This window comes from Chiroxiphia lanceolata, chromosome 8 (assembly GCF_009829145.1).
Source record: "Chiroxiphia lanceolata isolate bChiLan1 chromosome 8, bChiLan1.pri, whole genome shotgun sequence".
Lineage (NCBI taxonomy): Eukaryota > Metazoa > Chordata > Aves > Passeriformes > Pipridae > Chiroxiphia > Chiroxiphia lanceolata.
In genome coordinates this window covers 17141786-17163118 of record NC_045644.1, presented here as the reverse complement: position 1 = coordinate 17163118, position 21333 = coordinate 17141786, and the positions used below count along the sequence as shown (strand labels likewise).

Sequence of the window (21333 nt, the reverse complement as noted above, 5' to 3'; positions counted from 1 at the left end):
TTCTATTGAAGTCATGATGCAAAGCTTATTTTCCTTCATCTTGGTGCTGCAATTTGGTGCTTAAAACCAATGGCTGGGTTTGTCACCTCCCCTGCACCCCATTTTTAAGCTTGGCTTTTCATTCCATTAGAAAACCAGCTTTGACTTTTGAATGGAAGTGTGCAGAGCTGTGGTTGAATGGAGTCTCCTCTAGGCATGCTTTTAGCTGATTGCCTTGCTGCAATGTGCTGTGAGGGGTTCGATTGGTGCTTAGAATCTTACGTTTAATTTAAGTGATTATTTCTCAAAGCCTTACAAATGCATCTCAGTTCTTATTGGCTCACCAGTAATGTTGAGGTGCAGTCCACTTTTGGACTTTCAGTTTAGAAATACTGATTATTACATGGCAGGAGGAAGCGGGGGACAGTGTTTTGTTTCTGCTTTTTAACAGGGTGCCTTCCAAGGCTATTGTTTAACTAAGTCTAACTTTTATGAGTGATGTGTACTAGGGAGAGGCAGTGATATCTTAGGGAATACCTTTTGTCATGTGCCTGAGAAGCGCCACAGCGAAAGATCTCGCTTTGGGCAAAAGTGCTGATTACTGAGAATATAAAACATCAATTAAACCAGAAAGATAATGCAACCAATGTCTGTAGACAACTTGCACAAATGGGCAGCTTTTGTATGTATATCTGTATATTTTGAGGGCTGGAGAAGGAGGAACAGACATATCTATGTGTCTTCAAACATAGAAGATAAATACTCTACATGTGAATTTAAATTTTGGCTTGCATGTTGCTATACTGTAATGGTCTTTTCCTTCATTTATTCACTAAGGCTTTGCTTCTGTTTTTCTCATTAGGATGACAGTTCTGGCAGTCTTGCGTCAATATCTGCTCTCAGTCTGTTAAACACAGGGGTATGAAATTTAATATATACTTTTTTTAGTTGTATTCAATGCCATGCATGGGACTGTGTAGCACTCATTAAAATAGAAAAAACATCACATTTTCACAGTAGCATGAATATTTTATGGCACTAACCATCAACTCATTAAATACCATTAGTAAAATAAACAAACAAACTTCACACATGAATCTCACTAACAGCTTAAAGTGATAGAGTATTATTGTTTATCGTTTATATTGCATGTTCCTGAATAGCAGGAAATAGGTAATGATAGAGCTTGATAGTAATTTGCTTTCTATGTTTGTGCCTTGTTGCTTAATGGTAAAAGTTGTTAAAAGGCTTAATTTTTAATATTTTTGAACACCTTATTAGATTTGAATCTTTTTTCTGTCACTAAATCACACAAGTCATTAGCAGTGGCACTTCAGAACTCCAGATGCTTTTAATCACTTATTTCCAATATGAAATTGGGAACCTAGAAAAGTGTAGCTATTGAAACTTTCATTCTGTTGTGTCATCTATCTGCTGTGACTGTATCCTTCTGAAATTGCTCCAATTGCTTCCTTTCTAAACTTTTTATTGAATCCCGCAGTCTGTTAAACAGGAATAGTACGGGTTGGCTCTTTAGTTTTCTGAAACGGTTGCTGTGGCTTTGTGAAACAGAGCAGTGATGTAACTACCAGTTGATTCTGATGCAAATGGCTACATGGTCCGGCCTCTCTCAGCTCTTCTTTGTTGGGCCCAAAGCCGGTGGCTTCTTGTGAACAAAAGAAGATGAAATGTGATGCACCTTGTTAAATATCCAATTGAGGAAAAAATAAAGTAAACAAAGAACTGAAGGTGTATGGCATTACTTTGGAAGGTTGACCTAGAAACTCTTAAGTGTCAGTTTGGTTAGTCTCTTGTGCTATGTGAAAATTAGTATGTTTTCCTCCTTATTTATATATTCTTCCTATTTCACCTGCAAATTAGGCAAGAATGTACTGTTCTGCCTGTTCTGATAGCATCTGGAATTCTTAGTTCCAGAAGAATGTCTAGTTTCACTCAGAATTTTTCAGTGACATCTACTCTTGCTATAAACACTTCTTTGTTTATGATCACCTTGTAGCCAGTGCCAGCTTTAGATTTTAACATTTAACCCAGAGGCAGCACATGATGATGTAGGATTATGCATTAGCAGAAATTCTTCTTACATGGATGCCCTCCTAAGTGATTCTGTTAATGCTTCCATTCTTGAATGATCAACCCTGACTCAGAGAATCACAGAATATGCTGAGTTGGAAGGAACCCGCAAGGATCATTGACTCCATCTCTTAGGCCTGCAAAGGACCATCCTCAAGTCATACCATGGGCCTGAGAGTACATTCAAATAGTAGATTGAAAAGAAGGGATGAAATCTTTCTGATGATATATCTAAGCAGCTGTATAACATCATGAAAATAATCCTATAGATAGTTTATAGACACGTCTGCTCCAGAGTCATGTGTATGTAGAGGAGAGACCATTAGCACAATATATGGCAATCCCCATTCTGTTTCCTCAACAGAAGTCATGGTTGATTGAATAAAACCTCTTTTAGTATCAGCCTTAGAATTTTGGAGGAGAAAGCGTGTTAGAAGAAACTGTCATATGCAGGGTGCATGCTTTGTTTAATTGGAGTATTAATGTGCTTTGACATCTACTTTAAATAGAGGCAATCCTTAAGATGTGGTAAATTAATTCAGTCTTGCCTATCAGATCACTTTCTCCTCCAGCTTGCCTAAAACGTAATTGGATCTGTGGTATTTTAGCTGCATGATTGGTACTGTGAGGACTTCCTCACAGGAAGGCTTTTATCACTCATTTCCAGGAGTTCAGCTTTTGTTGTTGGATCATAGATAGATCAAAACTTACACAAGCAAGATTCATGTTAAATTTTATGGCTGGTATTTACTCCTTTACAGCTGTATAGTTTGGGCACAGTAGATGCAAGTTTGTCTTCTAAGACTGAATCACTATGTTCACACTTAGTTAAATACTTTATCCCCAGAAGCATACCCTACTTAAGGTCAACTAATGCTTCTGGAATGCTGCAATGCAGCTGGTTTTCCTTTCTGTAAGGTTGTTAAGTATTGGAAGAAGGAGCTATGGGCAATTACACACATTACACGGAGCAATCCAGTAGTGTTTAGAGATATCTAAAATAACTCTCAGTGGTCTGTCTGTACCAGATGGTTCTTCAGAGAAAGGATAAAAGAAACTTCTGTTTTGTATGTTTTTGTTTATTTAGAACACCAGGAAGGTGTTTTGGTATTCTTTGTGGTGATGTTGGGGATGTGTGTTTGTTTTGTTGTTGTTTCTTTGGTGGGTTTTTGTTTGATTTGTTGGTTGTTTTTTTGTTTGTGTGTGGTTTTTCTTTTTTTCTTTTTTTTTTCTTTTTTTTTTTTTTTTTTTTTTTTAAAATAGTATTTGGGCTATCTTTATCTTCTTAGGCACAAAGGCAGTTTATAAGCAAAATACATTTTTTTCCCAGCCCCAGTTACCTGCTACCTGCCTGTAGGTTAATAGGCTTATCTGTATTTCTGTGGGAATAAATACCAGAAATGCAAGTCCCTCCACATATCGAAGCGCTCTTAAATATCTTGTCATGGTGTTTTTCAGGAAAAACATGCCTTTAGCCTGTTAACAGATTAATTATTGGCTTAGAGGATGAGAAGGTGCAGTTCCAACCTTAATAAGGAGATAACTATTTTTACTTTCTATTAAAGCTGAAATTTGTCTCTCCTTTGGGGTTGTGAAACATTCTGGAACTTTCAATAAACGCCTGATATCTTGTAATATTTTTTAACAACCTTCTCTAAACTTGTGAAACCCTACACGTGACACTTCCAAAAAAACTTTTTTTACATATACAGGTCTTACGTAGTCTTGAATCTTAGCTGTCAGCTGTCTTCTACCACATGTCCTGCATGTTAAGCATTTGACAAGACATTTGACTTTAAATTGTATTTTTACCTTGTTACGGAAAAGTATTAGCTCACATCTTTTGAAGTGAAATTTTGTGTCAGTTCAAGCTTTTTGTTCCACACCAAGAATTTTAGATTCTGATTCAAATGCAGAGTTAAGAATATTGGATTCTTTACATCTAGTCATGCAAAGTATCTAGAAAAAATGGATATTTTAGTTGTGTAAGTTCTCTATGTGTTTGATGGTTCTGGGATCTAATCTTCAAATAAATTTCCTAGTGCACGGACTTCTTGAGGAAGAAGCATCTTCCAGTGGGAAGTTCTGATGCTTTTTGAATGTATTTCGATTTGGGGAATAAGCCACCATGGCAGTTTGAGCCTGAAGCTATTTTGATCTCTGCTTTGACTTTTTCTAGTGACACTTAGTTTTCCTTCTCTGTTCATGTGATCTTTTCTTACAAAACCCAACTGTTCATAACATGTACTTATTTTCACAAACACAGTTGGATGATGAGTTCTGCCTTTTGTGAAAACCTCTGAAGACTTTTTAGTTTGTTTTTTTTTCTTTCTCTACTGCTTTGGAAATAGTATATCCGTTCTTAGCACATACAGTAGCCAGAAGCACTAGCATTATTCAAATATATTGCTTGTGTTAAAAAAGGTAAGAGTGGCTTCATTTGTAACATACAACTTGCAGTGCTGATTTATTTTTTTTTTTTTGAACTTACATATAAATTCAACATGTAGGAATGTTGAAAAGATTCTAGACTACTAAATGAACTTGATTTTGTGGCCTCTGTTACAAAGAAGGATGTGAAAGTGAATTAGAACTTCTACCAAGAATAGGAGGGATGGCATTGTTACTGTACTGCAACCTGGATGCTGATCTCTGGTTGCTGTCACAGGATGCATTCCTAACTTACAAATGTACTGGAGTATCCTGAGGTATACAGCATGGCAAGAGTGCTGATGTTTCTGTTTTCGGGTGGAATGAAATAATATTACCTTCAGAATATGTGTATTCATTCATACAGTGAATGTCAATTTTCTGATTTTTCTTGTGCTTGTGTGAATTACAACAGAACTCTACTAATTCTATGTGCCCAGTTGTTCAAGGTACTTGTTTGAATGTGATGAATAGTGTTGGATGCACATTATTTTAAAGCAAAAACTGTCTTGGGAATTACCCTTTAGGAGAGGAAGTGTGTTCTAGGAAATTTGTATAACCACAGCTCTTGGCCAAACCCTTAGAATTATTGAGAAGTAAGTTGTATTTAAGAAGACTTGGCTGGTAACTTTTAAATCATTGTGTTTAAAAAGAATTGGGATTTTAGTGTGAATATATGTTTAAATGATGGTAGCAAACAGTTGCTATCAAGGTATTTGGACTTTTTTGAAGATGGTAAAGCAACAGATGTTCTCTAGTTGAAAGAGTAGGCTGGCTACTATAGATTTTTGCCTGTCTTTTAATTTTAGTCTTGAGATGAGATTAATGTGACATCATTGAGGTTATACTTTTCGGATCATTTAATGTATCATACCCAATGTGGGAGAACAGAAATTTTGTTAGAGATTGTTAGAAATGGACAGAGTGAGGAGGCTGTTGAGCAGAAAGCTCTAAGAGACCTTAATCTCAGACTTGGTGCCTTCTCTGGAAATCTGAAGTTGCATTGTGCATGTGCAATGGTCTTTTTACATTTAACTTTATGAACTGTGTACTGAACTTTTAACCTATATAATAGTTTTAAAGTTGTCAGCTCTGTTTCTACAATGCTGTCAATGAACACTGACTATGTAAAACTTTGTTTCTCTCTGAGAGAACTAAGGTGTACATGAAGCTGTGTATTAGGTGTGAGATTCATTTGGGAGCAGTTTGAAGAGAAGATTCCTATATGATTGGGAATATGTGTGATTTTTTTTTTTTTAAATTTACTTACAGAGTTATTAAAGCAACAGATGTATACAAAAACAAACTGTCTATAGCTTAAAAAAAGCTTATATGTTAAAACTCACTTGGCTATGATTAAGAATAGAGCTGTGTGATCTGTGAAAATACATTACTAAAATATCTTGAATTTGTTCTCTTAAAAAGATGATTTTTCAGCTCTTAGTATTGTATGTTTGAATTCCAGCATGTGGAAGACTTACAGAGAAACTAGTATTTAGCCTTCATACCTAAGGAGAGTGTGAACCCACAAGTTAACTTGGGTTGGGAATAGGTTAAAAAGTCTTGTCACAGATACCCAGTCAGCACATCTTAAAAGGTTAACTTGGCAGTAAATGTTTATTTAGAGGCTAAAAAAGAGAGTATGTGAGATTTGAGGTTTTCAGTTGGGTCTGTTTAGCCTTTTTTCTAAAGATTGTATCATATTTCTGTTTTGTTGTGTTGCTCTTGTGGTAGAAGAGTGGGATTCTTTCTTTCTCAGAATCTTGCGTGTATTAAAGGTTGTTAAATATTTCTAAGTAGATTGCATGTTTTAACCTCTGAGAAAGAAACTATGTGAAACAAACTTGTAATGACAAATATTGTTATATTGTCACTGAGTATAGTGTCGGTGGTTATGGTTATTATGAGTTTGAAGGTCTTGCTAAAGGCCTCAGCAGTGTGAGGTGTACTGGATCTTAAGGGTGGCTAGAACTGAGAGGAAGAAATGGGAAGAGACACATGTTCTTGATTAGTGGTTTTTATTGTTAGTGTTGGGTGTTTTTTATTGTCAACTCTACATGTTACTTAAATATACTTGTACACTAACTAGGTTGGGAAGATTATGCAGATTTCCTAACTAACTGATCCTTGGGTGCTCAGTTGTAATATTGAACTAGAATAGATCAAAGATTAAGTTGACACCAGAAATTGTATTCTGATTCATCTTCACTTAGCAGTCCTGGAAAGGTGCACTGTTGCTATCAGCAATTTCAACTTGTAGTATCTTGCTTGCTGTCCTATAAAATAATGTTAAAATATATAATATTAAATTATTTAAGTATTAAGTATTATCATGCTTACTATTTATGGGTGAGGTTGAAAGTTGAAATTTAATTTCTATCAATAATGTTGTTTAGGAATATGAAGCACGGACAGGAAGAATGTATAAACCTCCACCCCCATCAGCAAGACGTAAAAATATTGAATTTGAACCACTTTCAACTACTGCTTTGATTCTGGAGGATCGACCAGCGTAAGTATGATTCTGCTGTGCAACTGAATTTTAGATATACTTATGATGAGCTAAACTTCGCAAGTCTTATGTGAAAGTATCATTGGATTATTCTGTCTGAGATAATAGCCTAACAAGTACCTCCAGAAGAACCTTTTAAATATATTATAGTCTACGTGAGGAGTTCTTTCTCGCTGTAATAGAGCCACTAATCTATTACCTACTGTATATCACAGCTGTCTGTGACAGTGTTGTGAGCATCCCTAAAGTCTTCAGGAATTCTCCTGGTTGATTTCTTCATTGCCTCCTCAGCATGCACTCCCCTCTCCCTGCTCCTCCGTTCCCCAATCTGGAAACTTAATTTCCTAGACCAGTTGTGAAGACTTAATAGTGACAGTTGTCATTTCATCAAACCTGGACTTGTCTTACCATGCGAGTTTTTAGAAAGGAGAAAAAAAATTGTTAGGTAGGTAATAGCAGGAGTGGGAAGGATTGCCTTGGAAACACAGGCAATCCTTTCCTGTCATAAATGCTGAGTGCTCATTTTGTATCTGGCAGCTACAGTTCAGTGTGTTTTTGGTACCAAGATTGGAGCGGTCACCGAAACTCTTCCTTTCACCTGTTCCGATTAAGTTTTCATGACTGCTTAAAATTACAGCTGAAGGCAAGGAAACGGTAGATGAAAATGTAACAAAACCCATATCAGTACAAATAAGAACGGTAGTGAAAAATTGGTAATTGGGTCAGTATTTTCAGCTATACAGTCTAGCAATTTGAAGGAAAGAGAAGGACCTGCTGACCAGGAACACGTGCTTGAGAAAAGCAAATGGAACAATGCTTTCAAATTGCACCATGAAAAGGCTTGTGATGGCACTGTTAAATGTTTGCTCTGTTCACTTCCAATTAGGAAATGGAAAACAGAACATATTTCAGAAACAGTGTTTCTTTCAATATTCTCTCTAGGGGTATATAAGCTCATTCAGTGCTAAAACAGAAATATCCTGAGTGAAATTATGGGTTGCTAGCAGTATTTTTTTTGTTAATGTATTATTTCTTTTACAGTATGGCAGAGAGTAAGATAGACAGTTACTGGATTGCTGATGCTTTTCTTTACTTTCATACTACTACAACTTACAAACTACTATAAGTATGTTTTTCCAAACGACACTTGTTTCAAATTGGAGTGCCATCCCAAGTGTCTAATGTGCTGCCACTGTCCAATCCTTGAAAATATATTCTGCTCTCACTTTTACTGGAAATATTAAGTGATCTTTTCTGCTTGTATAAGAGGAGATGGAAACCTTTTAATATTAAAATGACAAAACTGCTTTCTATTTATTTTGAACCAAAGTAGACCAAATTGGGTAAAAGGCTGAGAGCAAACATTGTGCTCTGATTTGTTTTGAAATGAGTCTTCTTGGTCACAAGGAAGCGTGTGTTTGGCAATTAGAGGATCACTATGCAGCCAAAAAACACATTTTGAGCTGGTGAACTTGTAGCACTGCAGCAAGCTTCCTTAGCTTTAGCTCTGACATAAAAGGTTTCCCAAAGGAAGAAAGAATAGATCACCAATCTTCTTTTGTGGGAATTTTAAAGGGCTAGCTATAATGAATAAAAACCTTTATCTTTTATTGAAAATACGCCATGATAGATTTCATGTGAACAACTGAGTCTCCATATGGAGGTGTATTTAGTGATTAAAATACACACGTGCAGAAATGCATTGGAATAAATAACTGTATGGTTTGTCAGTATTTCCCTTTTATTACTTAATTTGAGCATTGTTCCAGATGTTAAACAAATTTAATAACCATACTTTGGGGGAAGCTCTAGGAGAAATTAAAAAACAGGAGCAGTAAACATCTGACAGTTCTATACAACTGTTACTGAAACACTGGTAGTGTGACAACCTGAGAGCTCACCTTAGAGAAAAGCCAAATTTAAACCTGTTCTGAAATGGTCCAGAATGTCACTTGTGTGTATTGAATTCAGGAACAACTTGTTTTCAGAAATCTTCCTGCCAAATCGGTGGAGGAGGCTTTACGTCACCGACAAGAATATGATGAGATGGTAGCAGAGGCAAAAAAACGAGGTATGTTAACTGCAAATAATCACTGTAAGTCTTTTTAACTGTGCAGCAAAAATAAAGGAAATTTTGGGTTGTAGGTGAGTACATACATTAAAGAACTTCATGTTTAATGTCTGGGTTATTCTCTGGTACATAGGGGCATGCAGTTTAAAACAGAACTCAATTATCAAATTGTTTTCTTATTCGACTACAATGAATGTAACTAGGTTCAGAATGCAGCTTAACCTTTTGTTTACTTTTTAAGGAAAAACTACTTGTGTAGTATGATCAGCTAGAAACTTTCTGGATATTTGGGCTCTTTTATCAAGCTGTGTTGCTGCAGTTGCCACTAAGAGCCAAAGTATAATAAAACTGACTGCTTAAAGATCTAGTTTCTCAGGAATTTGAGATCAATTTCAGTGCGAAGACAGATGAAAACCGGATTTTTTTCCAGACAGCTGTACCTGTGTGAACCTTCCTACTCCCACTAGCTATGTTTAATTTAAAAAACAGATCTGTAGCATCTGGTACTGTGTCAATCTATGAATAGTTGTTGAAAGGACTTCTGCAGTCTTGTGCCTAGTATTCAGGGAATATACTATTTTAAGAATCTGTGCTGCGTGCTTTACTTGGGCTGTTGTCAGAAATACAAGCTTCTGAACTGATTGATCCTCTATGGATCTGCGGCAGCTTTAGCTTTGAAAGATGAAATAAGAAACCCAAGGCATTTGACAATTCATTTCACTCTGCTCTTGTGGTGTGCATCTTGTAAGTTGTGATCTGTGGTCCATGTTCTTTAATAACTGCATCTTTGGAGGTGCAGCCATGTGTAGTGTTCTCATATGTGTGCCCTGGTTTATTACATTAACTGTTGCCACACACAAAGCTTCAGTAAAAACTTAATGAAGCTGGTCAGCTGTATTGGTTTACCAGGGATGGCATGTTTACGCTGTTGTGTCTAATGCATGCGTAAATAGAAAATGTCTAGTCACAGTGGTTCTTAGTGATGTCAAGACAGCATTGCTCTGTCCTTCCCTTAGCTTTTTTAATACGAGGGATCTACAAATGATCCTTTTTTAACAGATGGCAGAACATTGTTCTCTTGTTCACCATTGTGACTGTCTCAGGTCTTTAGGTCCTGTTTCCAGAAAAGAAAATACATAATCCTTTTAGGTAGATGCTTCAGTAAAATTTGAATAATTTTCAAATGAATGTAGAATTGCACCTTTAAATAATAATTTTATCTATAAATACTGCTGATTAGTCTAAGTAATAAGTAAGGCTCAGATAGAATGTGGTATGGAAATCATGACAGAAAGAACAGCGCTGATGATGTGCTTGCTTTTTAGTCATTCTGTGTACTGCAGAAGAGAGTTCTAGTCAGATTTTTGCTTGTCTAAATCACTGTATTTGAACAACTTAGCTTAAATTAAAAAAATGTCCTGAGAAATACACCTACAGTCCACAGAAATAGTACACACAACTGTAACTTACCCTTCATCTTTCAGACATCTAAATAATTGGATAATAGCTGAATTATTTACCGAATAATTCATATACACTAATACAGAATTATTAACATGTTATGCCTAACAGAAATTAAAGAAGCACATAAAAGGAAAAAAATAATGAGAGAGCGTTTCAAGCAAGAAGAGAATATCGCTAGTGCTATGGTGATTTGGGTCAATGAAATACTACCTAACTGGGAAGGCATGTAAGTAAAGTTCTACTCTGTAAATGAGGCAAGGGTGGCTTGTTTCTCCTCTGGAAACTGAGGACCCACATACCTTATTTTCCTTTTCCTTTCTGTGTTGTCAAGAAGTCGGTTTTTGTTGCTGTGATATAGTGTGAGGTCATTACAGAGCAACATGAAATGTGCTTTCTGGGAGCTTAATGTTTTGGGGTTTTTTAGTGGAGCTTTAGCATAAGCAGAGATCCTTGAATATTGATTTGGTAAATGGTATGTTATTTTGCTTGTAAATTGCCCAATGATTTTAGAAAAGAAGATGTACAATATGTACCTTTTTTCTTTTTTTTTATTTTTCTTCTCCCTGCTTCCCTATCTTAGGCGTGCTACTCGAAGAGTTCGAGAGCTGTGGTGGCAGGGATTACCCCCAAGTGTACGTGGGAAGGTTTGGAGTCTAGCTGTGGGAAACGAATTAAATATCACTCCTGGTATGTCTTAACCAACTTTATTTTGCATTAAAATGTGATCCATTGTTTTCAAAGAAAAATGTCAACTTTCATTAAAAAAAAAAAATCAGTGTATTTCTTTGTGCAGAATTGTATTTTGCAAGGTTAGGAACAGCTGTGTTTTACAAGTAGACATCATAACCTTATAAATTATGGAAGCAAAGTTCAAAACCTGCTTACAAGAACATTTTAGTGTTGTAAGAATTAAGGTGGGGCTTCCCCTCCAAAAAATAATTTTTATGTTTAAAATTAAGAAATGTTAGCTTTGGTTTCTTAAGGGGGTGAAAAGAGGAATTGCTTTATTTCATAATGAATGATTTTGATGATTATTCACAAAAATAAAAATCTGAATTATTCAAGGCATCCTTTTCCTTTCATAATTTACATGTTCACCGTGGCAGAAAACACAATACAGTGCAGACTATAAAACTGGTACTATAAAAGTGGTACTCCAGTGGTTAGCAGTAACCATCTAACAGATTCTCCCCCTGCCTCCAGTGACTTAAAATGAAACCAAGCATCCAAAACCAAGAATACTTATTAGTGTGCTTTTGTCTTGGATGGATGCTTTTCATACTACTTCCTTTTCTGTAACTGATTTTGTTTTGCTGTCTCACAGAACTTTATGAAATCTTCTTGTCGAGAGCTAAGGAACGATGGAAAAGCTTCAGTGAGACAACTTCTGAGAATGACACAGAAGGTGAGCTCTCCTGAGTGCTCAACAACCTCCTATTCAATTTTGAAAACCAGGAAGTCTACAATGGAATTGCAGCATTAAGAATACTTAATAAAAGTGCTCGAGTCATTCCCTACTTAAATGTTTGCTTTCTTATAACAAGTCAGTGAGTGAGGAGCTTGGCAGTATTTACTGTATCAGTAAAAGATGCATTAAAATATTGCATGTGCTAGTTTACTTTCAAATGAATGTTCTCCTCTGAAATATTAGGACTAAACTCTCATGAAAATATTAGATAAAATGCTAAAAGAAGAAATGGGAAACTAAATTACAGGATGTGCTCTTGCTTAGCTCTGCTTAGATGGTTCTTATGTTGGTATCCCTTCCATGATTTTGGGAAAGAAAAAAATATTTTCTATTTTTGATTGTGGAACTGAGAGGTGAAGAACGCATAACATGACACATTTCAGATCCCACTTGGGTTTCTTTGGCTGCCCAGATGGCCTTTCCTCCCAAATCTATTAAGATAGCTCTGTTAGAGGATGTTAGTGCTGTTCTGTGTATAATGGAGTTTTTTCACTGGCATATTGCTGTCTCCTGTGGGCGTTCTTTCTATTAAAAGTAGTATCAATTATGTTTTTAAGGTTGGATATATCCTTGTTATAAACATTAACTCCTTGTGCTGTTAGTAGATACTTTTTAAAATGCTGCCATGCGATAGTCTCTTCCATTACTGGTTTTGTTTGCACTTGCTGTAGCCAGTCCTCAATAACTGCCAACTTTGACTGTAAATTATTTGAGTCTCACATAGGCTGCCTCTGTGACTCATCTGAAGCTTGTCTTGAGACAAACAATTTACAAAAAATTCTGTGTGTACATGACTGTAAATATGCTTATCCTTAGAAAACAGGTTTGCAATGCCCCTTGGTTTGTAGGGTGGTGGTTTGTTTGTTCTTTTGTTGTGGGGGTGTGGGCTGTCCATGGGGGAAAGCTTAGGTAATTTGTTTATTTTGGAAAGGTTCTGGATGGGAATGAAAGGGAGAAGGGTCCATCTTGATTGTGTCAGATATTCTGGGAACGTATTAATAAGGGAAGACTTAAGAGCAATAAGATTTTCATCCATGGTTGAAAAGCAAGCAAGCTGACTGTGCTTATTATTAATCTTTGGTAGCAAAGTCTGAAAGACCAACTATCATAGTTTTAGGAGGACAGGAATGAAATGCTGTTTTTCAGGCTTCAGCAGAGCAGATTCTTTTCAGCCTATTCATCAAATTCTCTGATCATCTGCTTTCCAGATGGCTCTTGTCTGATTTAAGCCCTCTGAAAGATCCTTTTCCCCAAGTGCCTTCTGTCTTTTTTACCACATTATCACTAGTATTTGTATCATGTCCCTATGTGGAGGATTAGACAGAGATAACTCAAGGGCCAGCTGAATTTCTGGAGGTTCTTGAGTGAATGCTGCATTCTTTCCTGCCATTTGATGAATGCCAGTCCTAAAGATGCAGAAAAATCTGAGTCAAATGAGAGTTAATGAGAGCTCAGAAGTAATGTAACTTCTGCAGATTGCAGCTGTGTGGTCAGTTCTGGAGATGTCAGTGAAGTTTCTCTATGTTTTAGTTACCTTCAGTAACAGTGGGACCTGAGAAATGCGTGACTTAAAGTAATATGCTTGACTTTGCAGGTGAAGATATGTTGGCTTCTTGTGATTATATGATTAATCTTTTTTTCTCCCCTCTAGTGTACATAGTATATTTTAATGCTGTTGTTTTAAATGACACACCATGTGAGCTGATTAGGAATGGAAAATTCGAAAAGTCAGATTCCGCTGGATCATGTTTAGATCAAGAGTAGTGCTCTCACTCTGCTCTTAAACAGACTCAGTAACTGAAGTCTCAGCAGAATATAAGAAAGAAAACAGGATTTTGAGGACTGGGTTGGGCAAAGTTAAAATTCTAGTTAATATAGAGTTAGTCTGGGCCTGAATAGACTTGAAAAAGAATGAGTAGACAGGTAGTCATTACTGATAGTTTACCTCACTTTTTGGAGTTGTTGGCATATGCCAGGTATCAGTGGACAGTGTTAGCTTTTGAATTATAGCACTGTAGAAGTTACACCCCAAAAATGAAAGCCAAGTAACTTTTTTTCCTTATATCCTTATGTGTCTATGGCAGCTTTAGTTTGAAGTTTGTAGAATTTGTCAGTTTTAATAAGTGTTGGTTTTGCTTGCAGATGCAGGAGCATCTGTTGCTGATCGTGAGGCCAGTCTGGAGCTAATTAAGTTGGATATATCACGCACATTTCCATCCCTGTATATTTTCCAGAAGGTGAGATTTCTGTAACTTTAGCTATGACAACTTTAAAATTCTGAATAGTTAAACAAGAAAAGAAACCTAACTGGCCAAATGTGGTATAGTTTTTAGAAGTTGTTGAGGTTTTTTTTTGTTTTTTAAAAGAGAATAAAGTAGGGACACAATGATGGACTGTAAGGGGTTTTTTTTTGCTCCTGGATATATTGCATGACGTTCCTATTATTCCTAATGCTACAGAAATCTTGATGCATTTTAGTACACTTTTTCAGGTTTATGATTTTTATATAGATATATAAAATGGCATGCAATATTGAAATACAGTAACTTGTGCTACTAAGAATTAAAATATCCACTGTCTCTGAAAAGGAAAGACTGACCCAGGATATGTACCAGACATCTTCATTTTCCATTATGAAATCATTCAGTAGTAATCAGTACGTAGGATTATTGGTCTGTTACTTTTAACATCTCAAAAGCATATATGGTAATGCTCAGAGTAAAAACTTGTATTATTCTAGATGTGGATATGGCAACAATTCACTGGCTTGCTTTCATCTTAAAATACTGGCTTGTTACTTTCCTGTATGTATGAAGTGATTTGAAAAAAAAAATAAAATTTTGTTTTCTTTTCTCCCTGCCCCCTCTCCTTTTATTAGGGTGGTCCTTATCATGATCTCCTGCACAGTGTCTTAGGAGCATATACATGTTACAGACCAGATGTGGGATATGTAAGTATTTTTTGTAACATGTTTATAACATGGCAAATAAGGTTAGGATGTCACATGTTAGAGTGTATTAAATAGATAGGTTCTCTAAACTTTATGCTACTGGCACTTTAAAAATAATTAAACTTTGGCTTTTATTTCCTGGCGGTTACAGTGATGGTAGTTCTTAGAGATAATTAAATAGCTGAAAATGTAGTGCATGTCAAGGATGTATATATTGTCTGATTTGCATGAAAAACTTTTAAATGGATGTGTTCACAAGGCATTATCATTCTGACAGACCTAAAGTATCTACAGAAAAAAACCAAAACATGCTAGTGGACTTCCAGTTAGCACTTCACCTCTTCTGTCCTACTGTTCCTTCCACTGTTACCATTTCTAAAGTGATACTCTCTGCTTCACTTCTGCATGTCCTAAAATCCAGAAACTTCTTATTGGTGTCTTACTGACAAAGAATAATCACTCCATCTGAGTTCAATGAAGATAAGACCATTTTCAGCAAACATTACATGTTTAAAACAAGTAAAATATAAAAAACTGTCAAACTCCCCTGAACAAACCAACTAAACCTAACATCTCTCTCTCAATGGTGTCAGCTTACAGAAGCTTTTAAATAATGAACAGCAGGGGGTTTTTTTGTCTTTGTTTCTGGGGGTATCTAGGAAAATCTTTTACAAGCTCTAATGCTTCTGGGCTCAAAAACACTTGAAAACTTTTAAATCTCATCCATGCAACAAAGCATTATTTAGCACAGGGTGTGTCTTCCTCTCTAAATCAGATATGCTTGGGACTCTGCATAAATAACTAGTTGGTTTTTCATGTTCAAATGTTTTTAGGCCTGAATTCTGTCATCTGTGACCTCATTTTTGGAGACTCTCCCATATTCTTTAAGTGAGATTATAAACTCTGCACTTTCTGAGACTGCTTGTTCCCAGGGTGGAGTTTTAAAAGGCAAATAAGTAATATTCCATGGATAAACTTTCTCTTTTTCATTAGGAATACAACTAGCCTGGATATTTCTCATCACACCTTTTTTTTTATGTTTATACGGCAGTAAATTTAATGTAATCTTATTCCCACACCTATTTATCCCACAAAAATGGAAAACTGCTGGATTGTTTCTGATGCATATCAGTACTCTTTTCCATAGTTGGTTAAAATGCTGAGTGCATTTTTTATTTTTTGAGAAGCAGCAGCAGCATGAATGCTTAGAGATGGTGGAATAATGATCATTGCAATTGAAATTGGTAAAATTATTTTTAGTATAATGAGTATTCAGATCATCACTTAACAATTACAAGAATCGTGCTCTTCAGTTTTTATTGCAGGCTAAAGTGTTTGTGAGAGGGTAATCATGGAAAAATATAAACTTGCATTGTAGCTAACCACTTAGAAGTAATTTTACATATGTGAACAAATACTGTTTGGCAAGTGGAGAGATGTGTATTGGCTGTTCTGAAACAGAATTTTGACTCAATTTCAACATATGTCTGGGTCTAAACTGTCCCATATGTGAAGTTTTTCTCCATGATTGCTTTTCCCGTATCTTAACAACCAAGTTGAGGCCAAGCTTTGTCTCTTATGAGCTCTGCATTCAGCCTGTGTGGTTTTAACTTTCTTGCATTTCAAGTCCTGAGGACTTGTGATCATGAGACCTCCCAGAACTTCCACTGAGCACGTAAAACCAGGATCTGAAGAAATATTTTATTTCTTGCTGAAATCAAATTGATTCACGTGCATAAAAATTTATCTGTGTTGTTTTTATTCATCTGGAAATGTTATGCAATGGTGTTTGTATTGCAGACTGTAAATGTTTCCATTTCCAAAGATATAAGATGTACTGAACCTACTCACCTATGTTTGCCTGATGCTTTTCCCACTTGAAGGTACAAGGGATGTCCTTCATTGCTGCTGTGCTCATTCTCAATCTGGAAGAGGCAGATGCTTTCATTGCCTTTGCTAACCTTCTAAACAAGCCATGCCAGCTGGCCTTTTTCCGTGTGGATCACAGCATGGTATGCACAGAGTTTTCTGGTTTTGAACCGTAACATTTTTTTGTCTTGAAGGATAGTTGATTTATTGATAACTTCCTTTTGTCCTATTGAGAAATGGAGAACTTTAACCTTGATTCTCTGCAAAATTGAGAATATCAGATACTAATCCATAAAACTCATTCTATTGTTTTGATTTTTTTTCCTCTAGAAACATTTAATAATTTTACTTATCCGAAGAAGTCACACTGTGCTATGTGACATCCTCAGTTCTTGGTGGGGTTTGTGTTAGTTTACAACTAAACATTATTTTGATGACTGCTTATAAGATGCTTTACTATCTCTACAGATGCTGAAATACTTTGCAGCCTTTGAAGTATTTTTTGAAGAAAATCTTCCCAAATTGTTTCTTCATTTCAAATCATACAGTCTTACTCCAGACATATATTTGATAGACTGGTGAGTTCATAGAACATAGTGAACCTAACCTTAGAACTGTTGGAACACTTTCTATTTTTGCTATAGGTTTTTCAACTCTAGAAATCAAGCATAAAAAAATGTCATTTGGTAGGTGTTTATGTACCTCAGCTTTCTAGGTCTTGTGAAATTGTGATGAACTGTTTTGTGCAACCACAGTTCCTCTGGCACGATTCAAACTTTATTAACCAGGATGTACTCAGTTAAAAAATGAAACAGATGGGGTCCTGTGTGTTCATTTTCTTGTTGCTGCAGTTATGTGTAACATAAGTAGGGGAGAGGAGGCTACTACACCATAGTAGTCTTATGACTGATTGTGAGTGGATGGAATGAGCATAATCAGCTACTGAAGAAAATATGACTATAGGAATAGAGACATTACCAGCAGAGGGAGGAGGAAATTTAGGACCTGGTTTGGGAAGGGATAAACTGAAAATACAGTGAACAATTTGAAATAACAAATGTTCTAAACCAGAGAGTACCAAACTACGTTATGTGCCTGCAATGGAAGGCAGTAATGCATGCGTCCTTGAAGTGTGGTAGAGCTGCCAAATACAGAATGTCTGTTCATGTATGTGCGTAAGGATAAGCTTCATACAGACACTTCTAACCCATATAATAATTCTAATAGAGTGAATTGAGTTGGGTGGAATTAAATAATATAAAAATATTGTCATCTGAACTTTGCCTGCCTACGAGATGCAGCTTATCAGTAAGCAGTAAGTCTCAGCATGAACCACTTCCCAATAGCAATAATGAGAAAACAGAGAACACTGTGCTTTGTATCAAAGAAACCACTACAAATTTGTGGGAGGAGTTCTACAATATGTTACATACAACAGACTGAGCTCTCTGCCCATGTGTAATGAATGCCTTTTAAAAATAAGCTTTGCAAAATAAATGCAGTTGGACTCTTCTCAGTAAAAATGGAACAGCAGCTGTCTTTAGATTTTCCGGACTTTTAATGTGAATAGAAATTCAAAAATGTATCATAGAAATATAGTTATTCAATTTTCATTAGTAGATTAGTGGGATGTAGCTCTCCATTGAGATGATTTGTGGCTTTAGATTTAGTTTAGGAAACAAATGATGAACAGAGCTGTTAAACTGTATGGCTTAAATGGTAAAAGTTAAGTTATACATTTATCATCTTTGCTTAAGTTCTTACCTGTATATTGTACTCTGAGTATGAAGAGGTTTGTAACTTTAGCCAGAGCTTCCTAAGGGAGAGGGTATTCCAATGGAGGATTTCCTGTGGCATAAGAAGAGATGGGTTTCAGAGTACAAGTTCTGACTTCAAAAACTGGAGACTTGTGGATTGCTGAAATATGGGAAAAATAAGAATGTATGAAATAAGTTGTCATCTGCCTATTCTGAGTTAATGTAACTGAGATTTACAGGAAGCTGTATTTTCATTTTTCTAAAGTAAGTTACAGTTTAACTGTTTCTTTTTTTTTTTTTACTTAATTGTAGGATTTTTACACTTTACAGCAAGTCATTACCACTTGATCTGGCCTGTCGTGTCTGGGATGTTTTCTGCAGAGATGGAGAAGAATTTTTGTTTAGGACGGGATTAGGAATCCTTCGGTTATATGAAGATATTCTCCTACAGATGGACTTTATTCATATAGCACAGTTTCTAACAAAACTTCCAGAAGATATTACATCAGAAAAGCTTTTTAGTTGTATCGCAGCTATTCAGATGCAGAATAGTAACAAGAAATGGGCACAGGTGAGTTTCTTGTATATATCTATCTATCTCTCTCTCTATGAAATCAGAGATGTCAGCACATGAATATATGGGGCACTTCTTTTGATGACTGTTTTATGCTGCTTGTCTGACTTCTGAGCAATGGGCACTTCCTTTCTAGTGTCTCATTCTAGAAATTAAGCTCCATGCTAATATTGTGGGGGTTAATATAGCTACTTCTTATAAGACTGCTTTTTTTATATTCATTTAATAATTTACTTTGCCAGGTGTTTGCCTCACTGATGAAGGACAACAAAGAAGGAGACAAGAACCACAGCCCAGCACCGAAAAACTAATCCTTGTAACTAAACCTTGAAGTCAATTGAAAATGTGGAAAACCACTTGAAGACTAAAAGCTTTCACATCACTTCTATGTGGAAAAAACACTATAGAAAATGTGAAAATGAGATTGAAAAATGACATAGCTCTCAGCGGAGTAATGAACTGATGAAATCTTCACCCTTTTGCCAGTATTAGTTTTTGTCGTGGGAAGATTTGTTTTCACACAGAATACTGAAACCTATAAAACTGAGAATTGAGGAGTTCATATTTAATACTTTAAAAGAATCAGTTCAATGCAATAAACATTTGTAATAACTTCTGTTGGTACTTAAAAAAAATTTTGAGGCATAACTTTTTTTACAAATACCGCAAAGGCACTTTTTTGGGGGGATGAGGGAAATGCTAAATCTTAAAGCCCCAAAACTGCTATCCAAACCAAATGTTTTGGTACAAACATTACCTCCAAAATTATCAAGTTGAAAGTATTAAGGACCAAATAAGGTGGTTTGGTATGTTTATGTGCAAGATGGTTAAAATTTGGGAAAGGGTATTGTCTTATTGTGGTTGTGTTTTGTTTTCTTTGGGTTTTTTTTAGGTTGCAGCTTCATTCTTCAGTCTGGGCAAATGTACTTAACTCAGGAACTGTAGAAGTATTGTGCCCAAACCTAGAGTAAAAATAATATGAATTTTAAACAGTGGTAAGAACAGGGCTGCTATTTTCACTGTACAGCTTTCAAAGTGAGTGGTGTTAAGCATTTGTTTTGGTGTATTGGTTGTGGAGTAAATGGAGTGGGTATTCTGTGAAAGGGTTTTGCCACCAGAAGTTTTATTTTGTTGAGCCATTTCCAACTAACAAATACTTGTATGTAATGGTGAACACTAGATAATGACAAAGCTATCTGCGGACTTTGTGTTATCAAAGAAGCACCCGCTTTTAACACTTGGGAATAATGCAGACACAGATTTGTTTCTGAAACTGTATTTTATTAGTGTGCAATATTGAAGTCCAGGAGGTTTAGTGATACTAAATTCTTTAATTCTGTAACATCTTTTAACTGTGGGATGTAAGGTCATATTGTATGTGTCATGGCAGTTACTTTCAAACATTTCCTGTTCTCAAAGATGCTGTACAACAACCTGTGGTTGTAGGGGACAGAAATTTAATATGGATAGCACTGCAGGTAAAGAACACTTGCACTCTCTTCATCCATTTTGCTAATATTTAATGTAAATAATTCCTTACATGTGGGTTTTTTTAACTGGTCCCTCTGGAAATCAAGTCAAAATTACCATTATGTATTTTAAGTGCAGGAGGCTTCCAGTTGTCTGGTGTTTATAAAAGCAGCGTCTGCATAATCGGGTAAAGATTTAGTGTGTGTAACTTACATGCTTTCTGGTTAAAATCTACGTATATGCTACTCCTAACATTACACTTTGAAATGTAAATGTCAGATTTTTTTCTTAACCTTATGTATTCACTACTTTAAATTGGATCCAATTTGTCTTATATTTTTGTGTTCTCTTGTACAGTTTCTTACTTTTCAACTATAATCTGTATATAACTGTAAATAGAAGGATCAAGCCTTCCTTTAAGACCACTAGTACCACTCCTGTGTAAATAAAACTATAGCAGATGCGCGCTGTGCCTCTTTTCCATTCCCCTGAATGTGCTCCAGGAGCTGGTGGCCGCGGTGTTGGTGCCTCACCGAGGAGCCGAGGGTAAGCTGGGGCCCAGTTCGAGCCCCTCCGGCCCGACAGGGCCTGTTTCGGTGCGCAGCAGCGTCTGCGGCGTTAATTAAAATGTTCATTAATGGGGGCGGGTGCGGTCCCCGGCCCTCAGCGCTCCGCCGGCCTCCGCCGCCAGGGGCCGC

At 36.2% G+C, this 21333-nt stretch overlaps 1 protein-coding gene and 1 long non-coding RNA gene across 4 annotated transcripts in view; one reads left to right on the top strand and one right to left on the bottom strand.

Annotated features, from left to right (window-relative positions):
* TBC1D12 (TBC1 domain family member 12) overlaps nt 1-21101 on the top strand; it is a 44068-nt gene extending 22967 nt beyond the window's left edge. The window contains exons 3-14 of one of the 3 annotated variants that reach the window (XM_032694218.1): nt 842-898; nt 6897-7012; nt 9001-9083; nt 10656-10773; nt 11128-11234; nt 11872-11952; nt 14158-14252; nt 14894-14965; nt 16849-16977; nt 17303-17412; nt 18904-19162; nt 19408-21101. In XM_032694218.1, coding sequence (XP_032550109.1) covers nt 842-898; nt 6897-7012; nt 9001-9083; nt 10656-10773; nt 11128-11234; nt 11872-11952; nt 14158-14252; nt 14894-14965; nt 16849-16977; nt 17303-17412; nt 18904-19162; nt 19408-19476 — 1296 coding nt within the window. In that variant the 3' untranslated portion in view covers nt 19477-21101. The remainder of the gene's footprint in view (nt 1-841; nt 899-6896; nt 7013-9000; nt 9084-10655; nt 10774-11127; nt 11235-11871; nt 11953-14157; nt 14253-14893; nt 14966-16848; nt 16978-17302; nt 17413-18903; nt 19163-19407) is intronic. The other 2 variants (XM_032694219.1, XM_032694220.1) reach the window with 2 other exon arrangements.
* LOC116789918 lies at nt 16738-21292 on the bottom strand. The gene is made up of 3 exons (XR_004358195.1): nt 21169-21292; nt 18599-18751; nt 16738-17060 (listed from the first exon to the last, which is right to left on the bottom strand). It is a non-coding gene; the product is annotated as an uncharacterized LOC116789918 (long non-coding RNA).
* Nucleotides 21293-21333: the final 41 nt, after the last annotated feature.